At 47.5% G+C, this 13,331-nt stretch overlaps 1 protein-coding gene across 1 annotated transcript in view; it reads left to right on the forward strand.

Moving 5' to 3' along the window:
- The window catches only part of LOC148481411 (peptidylaminoacyl-L/D-isomerase-like), a 309,908-nt gene extending 299,947 nt beyond the window's left edge, over positions 1–9,961 (forward strand). Inside the window, exon 4 of the mRNA XM_088453527.1 lies at positions 9,603–9,961. Within this exon, the coding sequence (XP_088309653.1) occupies positions 9,603–9,961 (359 nt within the window). The remainder of the gene's footprint in view (positions 1–9,602) is intronic.
- The last annotated feature ends 3,370 nt before the right edge of the window (positions 9,962–13,331 follow it).

Here is a 13,331-nt window from a genome sequence, read left to right on the forward strand (position 1 = left end):
ATAACCTGACCTGAGGGGAGGTATACAGGGAGACAGGAGCCTCTCTGATACAGACTGTATAACCTGACCTGAGGGGAGGTATACAGGGAGATGGGAGCCAGCCTCTCTGATACAGACTGTATAACCTGACCTGAGGGGAGATATACAGGGAGACAGGAGCCTCTCTGATACAGACTGTATAACCTGACCTGAGGGGAGGTATACAGGGAGACAGGAGCCTCTCTGATACAGACTGTATAACCTGACCTGAGGGGAGATATACAGGGAGACAGGAGCCTCTCTGATACACACTGTATAACCTGACCTGAGGGGAGGGGAGGTATACAGGGAGACAGGAGCCTCTCTGATACAGACTGTATAACCTGACCTGAGGGGAGGTATACAGGGAGACAGGAGCCTCTCTGATACAGACTGTATAACCTGACCTGAGGGGAGGTATACAGGGAGACAGGAGCCTCTCTGATACAGACTGTATAACCTGACCTGAGGGGAGGTATACAGGGAGACAGGAGCCTCTCTGATACAGACTGTATAACCTGACCTGAGGGGAGGTATACAGGGAGACAGGAGCCTCTCTGATACAGACTGTATAACCTGACCTGAGGGGAGGTATACAGGGAGACGGGAGCCAGCCTCTCTGATACAGACTGTATAACCTGACCTGAGGGGAGATATACAGGGAGACAGGAGCCTCTCTGATACAGACTGTATAACCTGACCTGAGGGGAGGTATACAGGGAGACAGGAGCCTCTCTGATACAGACTGTATAACCTGACCTGAGGGGAGATATACAGGGAGACAGGAGCCTCTCTGATACACACTGTATAACCTGACCTGAGGGGAGGGGAGGTATACAGGGAGACAGGAGCCTCTCTGATACAGACTGTATAACCTGACCTGAGGGGAGGTATACAGGGAGAGGGAGATATACAGGGAGACAGGAGCCTCTCTGATACAGACTATATAACCTGACCTGAGGGGAGGTATACAGGGAGACGGGAGCCAGCCTCTCTGATACAGACTATATAACCTGACCAGAGGGGAGGTATACAGGGAGACAGGAGCCTCTCTGATACAGACTGTATAACCTGACCTGAGGGGAGGTATACAGGGAGACAGGAGCCTCTCTGATACAGACTGTATAACCTGACCTGAGGGGAGGTATACAGGGAGACGGGAGCCTCTCTGATACAGACTGTATAACCTGACCTGAGGGGAGGTATACAGGGAGACAGGAGCCTCTCTGATACAGACTGTATAACCTGACCTGAGGGGAGGTATACAGGGAGACAGGAGCCTCTCTGATACAGACTGTATAACCTGACCTGAGGGGAGGTATACAGGGAGACAGGAGCCTCTCTGATACAGACTGTATAACCTGACCTGAGGGGAGGTATACAGGGAGACAGGAGCCTCTCTGATACAGACTGTATAACCTGACCTGAGGGGAGGTATACAGGGAGACAGGAGCCTCTCTGATACAGACTGTATAACCTGACCTGAGGGGAGGTATACAGGGAGACGGGAGCCAGCCTCTCTGATACAGACTATATAACCTGACCAGAGGGGAGGTATACAGGGAGACAGGAGCCTCTCTGATACAGACTGTATAACCTGACCTGAGGGGAGGTATACAGGGAGACAGGAGCCTCTCTGATACAGACTGTATAACCTGACCTGAGGGGAGGTATACAGGGAGACGGGAGCCTCTCTGATACAGACTGTATAACCTGACCTGAGGGGAGGTATACAGGGAGACAGGAGCCAGCCTCTCTGATACACACTGTATAACCTGACCTGAGGGGAGGTATACAGGGAGACAGGAGCCTCTCTGATACAGACTGTATAACCTGACCTGAGGGGAGGTATACAGGGAGACAGGAGCCTCTCTGGAGACTACTGTAGCTGGCTGCTCAGCGTCTGCCTGAAGGAGGAGGAGGAGTAACCTGATGGCGGGAAGCCTCCGTGAGGGAACACACTAATGGCCGGGGGAGGGGCTAACGGGGAGAGTCTACTGACAGATATCGTCCCAGGCAATGGCCGCCTATAGTGTCCCGCTGGCGGCCACTATACTTCAGTGATGTTGCCAGTGCTGCAGACCCCCTGCTGCCTAAGTGCCCTGGTAATCTAGTGGGTGTGCGGGCGACCTGACTGCCCCGCTTGTCAGCACCGCCGGTGGTATCCACACTGGCGGTGACAGCCACTCCTGATGTCTTACCTCATCACTGCCCGCGGCATCTAACTGCGGCTCGGTGCTTCTGTGCTGTGAGGACCTGGCCATGGTCACCGACCCACTCGCTGGCACCGCGGCCACCGACGTCGGGGGTTGGTGGAGCGGCAGCGCAGGCGTCCTATAGGATGCCCGGCGCAGCCTGCTCAAAGTAGTAAAAAAAACAAAAACTGAAGAATAAGAGGCGGCATTAGCAGCAGCGTCGCTGTTATAGGCGCACGCTCCCGCGGCACCAACTTACCACGGTCTGTCAGGGGTGTAGGAGAGGGCTGCACTGTGCCCAGACTCTGCCTGCCAGCCTATGCCCCAGCGTAGTCCCTCTGTCCCCTATGGACCAGTGAAGAAGTTTATATTACCACATTAATAATCATAAGAAGCTCAATGTGTATGTAAAAGAGTATAGTAACGGTAACGGTGGAGAATATACAGAGTGCCAGGTTTCTGCTTTTAACTGTTTAGGCAAAATTTACTAAGCGGAGGGTTTCTAAACCCCGGCGGTTTGACGGCGGTTCTATTCTGCCCTAAACCCCGGCGGTTTGACGGCGGTTGTATTCTGCCCTAAACCCCGGGAGTTTGGTGGCGATTTTGCAGCAGTTTGTAAATGACAGCCCTGTTCTGTTCTATTCTAAAATGTGTTTTGACTGTGGTTTTGGCCTTAGTAAATCTGCAGATAGCAAAACCACTGCCAAACCCCTGGGGTTTAGTACAGAATAGAACCCGCCGTCAAACCGCCGCTTAGTAAATTTTGCCATTTGTCTGTTGAGGGTGAACAGTTAATGAGAGCCCTATAGCACACAGGTACAGGTATGTGTATAAAGTGTCTGCATCTGCTGCTAACCCTGCTGTGCTTCCAGGAAAGTCACTTTGAGGGTTATTGAGATTACAGATGAAATACTGAAGGCTAATTATACGCATATGCTATTGTACTGCATATTACTGTAGGACCATTATATGCTGTAATGAAAGAAAAAAAACATAGTAATGAAAATATATAGGTTGAATATAATATGTAAATAATACTGGTGAGGCAAATAAACAGAATTGCAATGTGTCCTGGTCTTAGACACCAAATAAGCAGGTCTGATGTGCGTCTCATTAATTCTGACCTCCCGTGCATCCGCAGGAGTATTGTCTATATACCGTTTTTGCATTTGACATATATGGTACTCATTAATACCTTATGTATGTTTATGTTTTGTGCTATTTGTCTTGAGTCCAATTTAATGAAAAGTTAAAGTTTTAAACTGTATTAAGAGAGCCCCAGAAATGAACTTTTCTTCTCTCAGACTACTAAGATTTCCTGAGCAGCATGATATAGCAAAATTATACAGATGTAGTAGGGTTTATTGCAATGAATGCTGCGCCATGGCTATAGATTCTGCTTTAAGCAGTGTGAACCAGCTGAGCGCCCGCATATACAGCTTCGGACTCACACAGATATACAAGTGTCGCATATCAAATGAATCAGTGCAGTCCCATCCATTTGCGAAGAAGACGCCATTTCAGGTGAAAGAGATGCTAAAAAAAAAACACTCGGCACAAGTCAACTCAGACAGGACCTGGCACCGAGAACCGCTGTTTGGCGCAACTACAGCAATAGTGTACGAGGACACATCTGTAGATCACATTAGTAAATATACCCCCAAGTCTCTTAAAACTAAAGTGCGGGTTTATAGAAGTGGAGATGTTGCCCATAGAAACCAATCTGGTGTTACTGAGAGACACAGCGAAACATCCCTTCTACTGCTTCCAACCAGGACACGACGAGGGCCACCAACTTGTCGCAGTTGGTGGATCGCCTTACAGCTCCTGTCCTTCCCACTTTGGGGGTCCGCCCCTATTATGCAGCCTCAATTGCAGCTGCCTGCGCAGGAACCCCCATGGATGAGCACCTTCTCACAGTCAGTGCAGGGTTTAGCTCCGGTCTCTGCCTCCTTTCAGCAGACCGTCCAGGCGTGAGAAATATGTCCCCCAGACAGTTGACTTTTCTGATTCGGAGCTCTCCTCGGACCAGGAGGAGGATTTTTCCAATGCCTCTAAGAATGAGAACTTGTCTGTTGAAGAGGAGCCGCCCCTTCAAGTAGATGTTGTTGCCTTAGTAAGGGCAGTCAGATCGGTCCTTTCTTTTGAGGGCGAGGAACCAGCTCCTAGACCAAGGACTTTTCAAGTGTCAGAAGAAGATCTCAGTGGAGTTTCCTAAATCTGAATATCTTGAGGAAATAGGAGTGCTCCAAGCCTCCACTAGTAACAGGCAGTTTCAGGTTTCCAAGCGCATGGCGTCCTTTTACCCGCTCCCTGCCAAGAATTGTGGCAAATGGGAGTGTCCTCCTCCTGTGGATGCACACTTTGCTCGTCTCATCAAGAGTTCTACCCTTCCTATTTCCAATACGGCCTCCCTCAAGGATCCGATGGACAGGAAGCTGGAAAATTTCCTTAAGGGATTTTATTCTCTTGTAGGTGCTATTGCATGTCTGGCCATGGCATCTGCGTGGGTGGCCAAGGCGCTTGGGTAGATGCCCTGGAGGAGGGCCTTTCGTCAGGGGCCCATGACCACCAACTATTACCTCTGATGGCACATATCATGCAGACTGCTTCCTATATAGATGAAGAGGCTATTGACAATTGCATGTTAACTTCCAAGGTGTCAGCTTCTTCTGTGTCGGCCAGAAGGGCCCTCTGGCTGCACTCTTGATGTGCTGACTCTAAGAAGGCCCTTCCTTATTCCGCTGACATTCTATTTGGGCCAGAAATAGTGGCTTCCAAGACAGCGTATCTACCTTCGACAACAGCAGCTAGACCTTGTGCTTCCTCCTTTCGCCCACAAAGGAAAGGCAAAAGGGGCAGTTCTTTTCAAAGTCCCAGAATTCTTCTGCTAAGACCTCCAAGCCCAGAAGCAAGCAGTCCTGGCCTACCAGACGCCCAGCAGCCAAACCAGCTGACAAAATAAAGCAAAAAACCAGCGCTGGCTGAAAAAATTATCTCATATAGACGGTATTAGCTATCAATTTAAAGCCAAATGGGTATTGTGCAAAGGATAAAAACATGCAAGGTAAAAAGTTCCAATGTATATAAAACATCCACCTCTAGCATTCCAATTATGGCTTACTGAATTAAGGACCTCCTCCAATGTGTTAGGCAGCGATATTCACCAATGTATGTTGGATTTTCCCCAAAGTCCATAAGCACTCAGTCTTAGTAAGTGGGTAACCTGAACTTGCTCTGTGTATGTGTAATATTTTATTTATTTTTTCTTCAAATCAACTAACAAGCCTACCGATTGACGGGACGGGCCTGTGCCTGGGGGTCCCTAGTCTGGTAGGCTGGCTTCTGCTTCTCTCCGATGTCTGGATTACAAACACGTCAGACGCCTGGGTTCGTGGCATAGTCTCGCAGGGCTACGCTCTGACGTTCAGGAGGCTTCCTCTGGCACAGTTTTTTAACACAGGACTTCCAGGAAATCCGGGAAAGGCTACATCGCTGCGGGAGTCAATTCGATCTCTACTAGCCTCCAGGGTAATAGCTCCTGTCCCTCAGGATCAGAGGAGCACTGGCTTCTACGCCTATCTCTTCCTGGTTGAAAAGCCGAACGGCTCCTTCTGCCCAATTCTCAACAAGTATTTGCAGGTCCCCAAATTCCATATGGAGTCTTTGCGCTCCATCATTTTGGCCTTCGAACCAGGGCATTTCATGCCTCCTTGGATATCCAGGATGCTTATTTACATGTGCCTATCCAACTCATTCACCAGTGTTTCCTCCGGTTTGCAGTCAAGGAGGTGCACTACCAGTTTCGGGCCCTGCCCTTTGGTCTGTCCACAGCTCCTCATGTTTTCACGAAGATCATGGCGGTTATGGCAGCTCACTTGCGGCGCAAGTGTATCAGAATTCTCCCTTATCTGGATGATCTTCTTATCCTAGCCAGATCTCCAGGTATGCTCAGGGAGCACCTTCGCCTTACAATAGATCTTCTATAATTGCACGGGTGGGTCATCAATTGGTAGAAGTCCTCTCTGACTCTGACCCAGGAGATGCTCCACTTGGGGGCCCTGTTGGACTCACGGGTTCAAAGGGTGTTTCTCCCAGTGGACAAGCTACGGGATCTGCAAGACAGAATTCGAGGGTTATTACTTCCTCATCCGGTGTCAGTTCACACCTGCCTGCAGATCTTTGGCTCTCTGGTCTCCACCTTTGACATGGTGGAGTATGCCGTTTCACTCCCGGCCTCTCCAGGTGTAGATTCTGACTCATTGGAACAGATCCCATCTCTAGATCAAGCTGCAGACAATAGTCCTGTCTCAGGAGGTTCGTCTCTCCCTTGCGTGGTGGCTCCAGAGCTCTCACTTGGACAAGGGTCGCCCTTTTTGGATTTTGGACTGGGTCCTTCTCACCACAGATGCCAGTCTCCGCGGTTGGGGAGCTGTGAGCAGTCCTTCCAGGGTCGATAGATGACTCAGGAGAGCCGTCTCCTGATCAATGTCCTGGAACGTTAAGTTGTCTTCAGAGCTCTCTGTCAGGCTCAGCAATTCCTTCAGCATCGCCCAGTCCAAGTACAAACAGACAATGCGACTGCCGTCATGTACATAAACCATCAGGGCAGCACCCGCAGTCATGGCGCCATGAAAGAGGTCAGTTGCCTACTCCGTTGGGCAGAGCATCATGTTCCAGCTTTGTCGGCAGTTTTCATTCCGGGAGTCCACAATTGGGAAGCAGACTTTCTAAGTCGTCAGGATGTCCACTCCGTCGAGTAGGCCCTACATCCGGAAGTCTTTCATCAGAGGCCTGCCGGAAGTCGATCTGATAGCGTCTTGGTTCAACCAACAGTTATCAAAATACGGATCTCGCAGCAGAGATTCGGAGGCTCCTCTAGTGGATGCCTTGGTGGCTCAGTGGGCTTTCGATCTCATGTACATAGTCCCTCTGATCTCATTTCTATCGAGGGTTCTCTGCAAGTCCAAGGTGGAAGGCGGCACCGTTATTCTGGTAGCTTGTCCGCGGAGGACTTAGTACGCAGATATTCTCAGCCTCTCCATTGATGTCCCACTGCGTCTTCCTCCATGACTGGATCTTCTGTCTCAGGGCCCGTGCTTCCACCCGGATCTGACTCTCCTCGCTTTGACAGGGTGGCTCTTGAGACATCAGTCTTAGAAGCTAAAGGTTTTTTGCACCATGTCAAAATCGCGCAAACCTTCTCCCAAAGTTTATGATCGGATTTGGCAAGCTGGTGTTCTTCCAGAAATTTTAACCCCAGATCATTCCGACTTTCCTGAGTTCTCTCGTTTCTACAGTCCGGCCTGGGTTTGGGTCTTCGTCTGTCGGTCCTCTTTCAGAGACAGATTGCTTTGATGCCGGATGTTTGTACTTTCTTTCAGGGTGTTCTCCATCTGCAGCCTCCGTTTTGGTTCCGCCGGAGGCTCCTTGGGACTTGTCCTTGGTGCTTTGGGCTCTTCAGACGCCTCCCTTCGAGCCTTTAATTCGGTGGACCTTCGTTGGCTCACGTGGAAAACTAATTTTTCTCCTGGCTATTGCTTCATCTTGGATAGTGTCAGACTTGAATGCACTGTCGTGTCGCTCTCCTTTTTCGGTCTTACACTCCTCTGACCAGGCCATTCTTCGGACTCGACTAGGTTATCTTCCGAAAGTGTTTTTCTGATTCTACCTCAATCAGGAGATTGTGGTCCTGGCCCTTCAGTCTTCGGCGGATGAGGCCTCTTTGGATGTTGTAAGGGCCCTCTGCATCTATGTCGATCGTACCAGGGATATCCGCAAGTCTGTTTCCCTTTTCATACTCTATGGTTTCCACAGGAGTGGTTGACCGGCTACGAAGCAGACCTTAGCCAGGTGGCTCCATCTAGCCTTCCGCTGTAGTGACTGCTCATTCCACGAGATCGGTTGGTTCCTCTTGGGCAGCTCGTTGTGGTGCCTCTGCAGAGCAGCTTTGTAAGGTGGCCACGTGTTCTTCTGCTCACACGTTTATCCATTTTATGCATTTGATACCTTCGCCTCCGCGGATGTGGCCTTGGGTGACGGGTACTCAGTGCAGCTCAGGAGCATCCCCTCACTTAGGGTGATTGCTTTGGGACGTTCCAGCATACTCAGTGTGTCCCCTATGGACTAGTGAAGAAGAAAAGGAGACTTATGTCTTACCTGTTAAGTCCTTTTCTCCGAACTCCATAGGGGACACAGGGCACCCACCCTGACGCACCTGTGTGGCGGGGTTTCTCGTTTTCTGGTTTCTCTGTCTCGTCGGGTGTTTTTGTCTGTGTGTGTGCTGGTCTTCCTTCTCCTTCCTGCTCCTGCCTTCGGCTTGCTTACTTGACTGGCCTGCCTGGGCTGGGGTGTAGAGGAGGAGCCTGGGCTGGGATATAGGGGAGGAGGAGCCTGGGCTGCACCTCTCTGAAGAAATTAACTGGTTGGTGCCCAGACTACACCTGTCGCCTATACCCCAGCATGGTCCATGTGTACCCTATGGCGTTCGAAGAAAAGGACTTAACAGGAAAGACTTAAGTCTCCTTATTATGTATGCACTGACATTTTGACAATAAAGGCTTCTTAGTGCTATAGCCAGATACGGGTAGAGTGTCTCTATCCTTACACACAGTGCTCTGAGCATTAATTCTAAGGAGCTCTGTCTATATAGCATTACTGCATCTGACATATATGGTACTCCTAAATGTGTGTGGTTTGTGTTTTTTGGTATTTGTCTTGTGGTTCCAATTTAATTACATTACATTTTATAGTTTATTAAGAGTGCTTCAGAAATAGAGTTTTCTTCTCCCAGACCGGCAATCTGTTCCTACTCTTCTATGGGAGCACCAACACTGGCCACTTAATAACCTACTTATTTTACACTTACATCCCATATATGAATGTTGAATAAGTTATTTCTTCAATATACCACTACTTCTCATTACCACTTTCAGGTGGAACCAGTGCACTTACTTTTCTCTGTATTCTGCTCAGGACCTCGGCAGTGTCCACAGAAACATGTCTCATGACTAGTAGTCAGTGACTAACAATTGGTGAGGTGGATAGCAAACCACAAGTAAAGTATCAAGAAGTTTGAAGTGATATCACAGGGCTTGCCACCAATCAGAAGAAAGAAGACTGATAGCCAATCCCTGTAATCTGTGAGTCTTTATGAACGCACCAATCAGAAGTATCAGAGAGTCGCCTTCCTGTTATCCGCTGCGCTGTAATAGACGTCATTATATCGTGTCATTGTGTACAGATCCTCACGGGCTACATTACACTATCAGGCAAATGTAAGACACCACAGAAGTCACTGGTGATGGACATGTTTATAGTAGCTCTGTCTGATGTCGCTCCTGTTCTCTGTAATACGCTGAACAATGTATATCTCTACTTCCACTACAGATAACTCATCCGATATCTATGTGATGATGACACCACTCAGCTGGTGGGATGCTCTGCGCTACTGCCGTCATTACTACAAAGATTTAATCAGTGTCCCGGACAGCAGAACCCAGGAACTGGTGGCCTCCACCATCAAGAACATCAATGGACTGGCAACAGGGATGTGGATTGGGCTCCGCCGGCACAGAGTATGGGGGCACCTGTACTGGACAGACAGAGCGCCTGCAGACTACAGGAACTGGGGAGAGGGCGAGCCCAGTGACCCCCTGACCAATATGTGCACCCTTATGTCACCAGATAAGAATTTCACCTGGAATGACCAATGCTGTGGCACAAAACTGAGTTTTATCTGCTACTGACACTGCTCCTTACATCATCACTTCCTGTGATGTCATCCAACACTGAGCTTTATCCATCACTGACACTGCTGCTTACACCATCACTTCCTGTGATGTCATCCAACACTGAGCTTTATCTATCACTGACACTGCTGCTTACATAATCACTTCCTGTGATGTAATCAAACACTGAGCTGTATCTATTATGGACACTGCTGCTTACATAATCACTTCCTGTGATGTAATCAAACACTGAGCTGTATCTATTATGGACACTGCTGCTTACATCATCACTTCCTGTGATGTCATCAAACACTGAGCTTTATCTATTATGGACACTGCTGCTTACATCATCACTTCCTGTGATGTCATCAAACACTGAGCTTTATCTATTATGGACACTGCTGCTTACATCATCACTTCCTGTGATGTCATCAAACACTGAGCTTTATCTATTACTGACACTGCTGCTTACATCATCACTTCCTGTGATGTAATCAAACACTGAGCTGTATCTATTATGGACACTGCTGCTTACATCATCACTTCCTGTGATGTCATCAAACACTGAGCTTTATCTATTATGGACTCTGCTGCTTACATCATCACTTCCTGTGATGTCATCCAACACTGCGCTTTACCTATCACTGACACTGCTCCTTACACCATCACTTCCTGTGATGTCATCCAACACTGAGCTTTATCTATTAATGACACTGCTGCTTACACTATCACTTCCTGTGATGTCATCACTGAGCTTTATCTATTAATGACACTGCTCCTTACATCATCACTTCCTGTGATGTCATCCAACACTGCGCTTTACCTATCACTGACACTGCTGCTTACACCATCACTTCCTGTGATGTCATCCAACACTGAGCTTTATCTATTACACTGCTCCTTACATCATCACTTCCTGTGATGTCATCCAACACTGCGCTTTACCTATCACTGACACTGCTGCTTACACCATCACTTCCTGTGATGTCATCCAACACTGAGCTTTATCTATTACACTGCTCCTTACATCATCACTTCCTGTGATGTCATCCAACACTGAGCTTTATCTATTAATGACACTGCTGCTTACACTATCACTTCCTGTGATGTCATCACTGAGCTTTATCTATTAATGACATTATCCTTACATCATCACTTCCTGTGATGTGCCACAGCACTTTCTGTTACTAACAAACATTTCCTGTGATAGAACCATACAAAGAACTATACTCTATAGGTTTATTATATGTGTAATGTCATACAGTACATTATATCAGTAAATAGGTAAGTTAGCTCACAATTTAGAAATAGATAAACATATGACCCAAAGTGCTGCTATTATCATATAGCGCAGGACCCCCAGAGCAGAGACGCCTAGCTTTCACTGGCCGCTTACCCGGTTTGCAAATGTATGTAACGGAGCTCTCTGCATCATCATCATCGTGTAGGACGCAAGTCACTTTTGTTGGCCTATTGCAGTCCGCTGGGGGAATGTATTTATTGTATGTTCTGGATTTGCCCCTCATTAACATGCACCTGTGATGAGCCTAGGAATTGATTTGTACAATTACTATTCTGCGCATCCCACATCTAGGCTCTCGTCTGGGCCCTCTACTTAAACACATTGAGCCGTATTCAATTTGGGAGCGAAAAGTCCGTGCTGAACTTTTCGCTTCACATCGCTGATTTTCTGGGGATAAAGTATCGGGCGCGTGCCCGCTTTATCCCCGTATTCAATTTAAAAGTAGCGAAAATGGGAGCCGGCCAATTTGGATCGTCGAAAAAACCCGGAAATTTTCTGGAATTATACTAGGGACCCCCCTAAAAATGTCCAGACATGGGCGTTCAGTCTGGGTAACCCCTGCAGAATGTGTTCTGCATTTTTAAATAGTCGCGGCAGGTGTTTTTTCCCGACATTGAAGAAGAGCACTTAAGCTTTTTTTTTTAAAAGTGGTCCCATCAAATTTGGGGTACATGAAATTTTTTCTTCAATTCTGCAAAAACGCACCTGCCGCTACTCTGCGCAATGAAGAAAACACCTGCCGCATATAAGGGAACCCCTGTGGATTTCATTTGTCTATTTTAAAAGTGGTTTTTAGTTTTGTTTTTTTCACCCCATCGGTGTCCAGATTTCTTTTTTTTTTAACTTTTTTTAGCACTTTTCGTTTTAAGGGGGTATTCCCAAGGGTGCAGGCTATTTTTTTTGAGCCTGCACCCTTAAACCCCAACTCAGCACTTTTTTTTTTCACCTGCTAAAGGTAATTGAAAAATTATCCCTGTTTTTTTAAAATGACTTTTCGCACCATCGACGAAAAAAAGCGGGAATTTTCAGCAAATATGCCTGGGACCCCCCTAAAGATGTCCAGACATGGGGGATCAATATGGGTACCCCCATTTTTGCCTGCTGAAGGAAGTCGGGGTTTGTAATAGCTGCAGCAGGTGCATTTTTGCGGCTATGAAGAAGTGGTGGAGAATAGCACTTAAGATTTTTTTGGGGGGGGGAAAATAACTATTCAGATCAAATTTGGGGTACATGAAAATAGGGGTAAGCATTTTTTTTAAGTCCCTAAAGTTATTTTTAAAATTCTGCACCTGTCGCTTGTCCCTGCAATGAAGAAAACACCTGCCGCATACATGGGAACCCGACCTGATTTAATTTAGATAGTTTGGCACTTTGTTGCTGTTTTTTTTTTTTTTTTAACCCCCAAAATTAAAACTTAATTTTTTTGGGGTGTCCTGATTATTTTGAAACTTTTTTTTATTAATTTTTTTTTTTTTTTTATTGAACACGGGGATAATTCAAATAGGCGAAAATGACATCATCAAATTCAATACGGCCAATTGTATGACTAGCAAGCCACCTCCTGGCTCGGAACCTCAAAAGAATGTGTAGTAAGGTTCCTGTTCAGCTTCTGTTGCTCTAGGTGTACCCATACCTCCCTGTTGCCCTGTCTGTACCCATACCTCCCTGTTGCCCTGTCTGTACCCATACCTCCCTGTTGCCCTGTCTGTAACCATACCTCCCTGTTGCCCTGTCTGTACCCATACCTCCCTGTTGCCCTGTCTGTACCCATACCTCCCTGTTGCCCTGTCTGTACCCATACCTCCCTGTTGCCCTGTCTGTACCCATACCTCCCTGTTGCCCTGTCTGTACCCATACCTCTCAGTCTATAAGACGCATCTCCTGGTTGCATGGACATTGACACTGGAAATGACTAATAAATATAACTAAGCCAGAACAGTGTGATCAGTCCATCATTTCTATAGTCACCCCATGAGCCCTTGTTGTCGCAGTGCCCGTGGGCCTGATTAATTACGGATCGGTATTGTGATTACGCACGCTGTCTCACTGCAAAAATATGCTAATGATTGCGATCGCTATGACACT

The sequence above is a fragment of the Taudactylus pleione genome, unplaced genomic scaffold (genome assembly GCF_031769625.1).
Source record: "Taudactylus pleione unplaced genomic scaffold, aTauple2 ptg000580l, whole genome shotgun sequence".
Taxonomy (NCBI): Eukaryota; Metazoa; Chordata; class Amphibia; order Anura; family Myobatrachidae; genus Taudactylus; species Taudactylus pleione.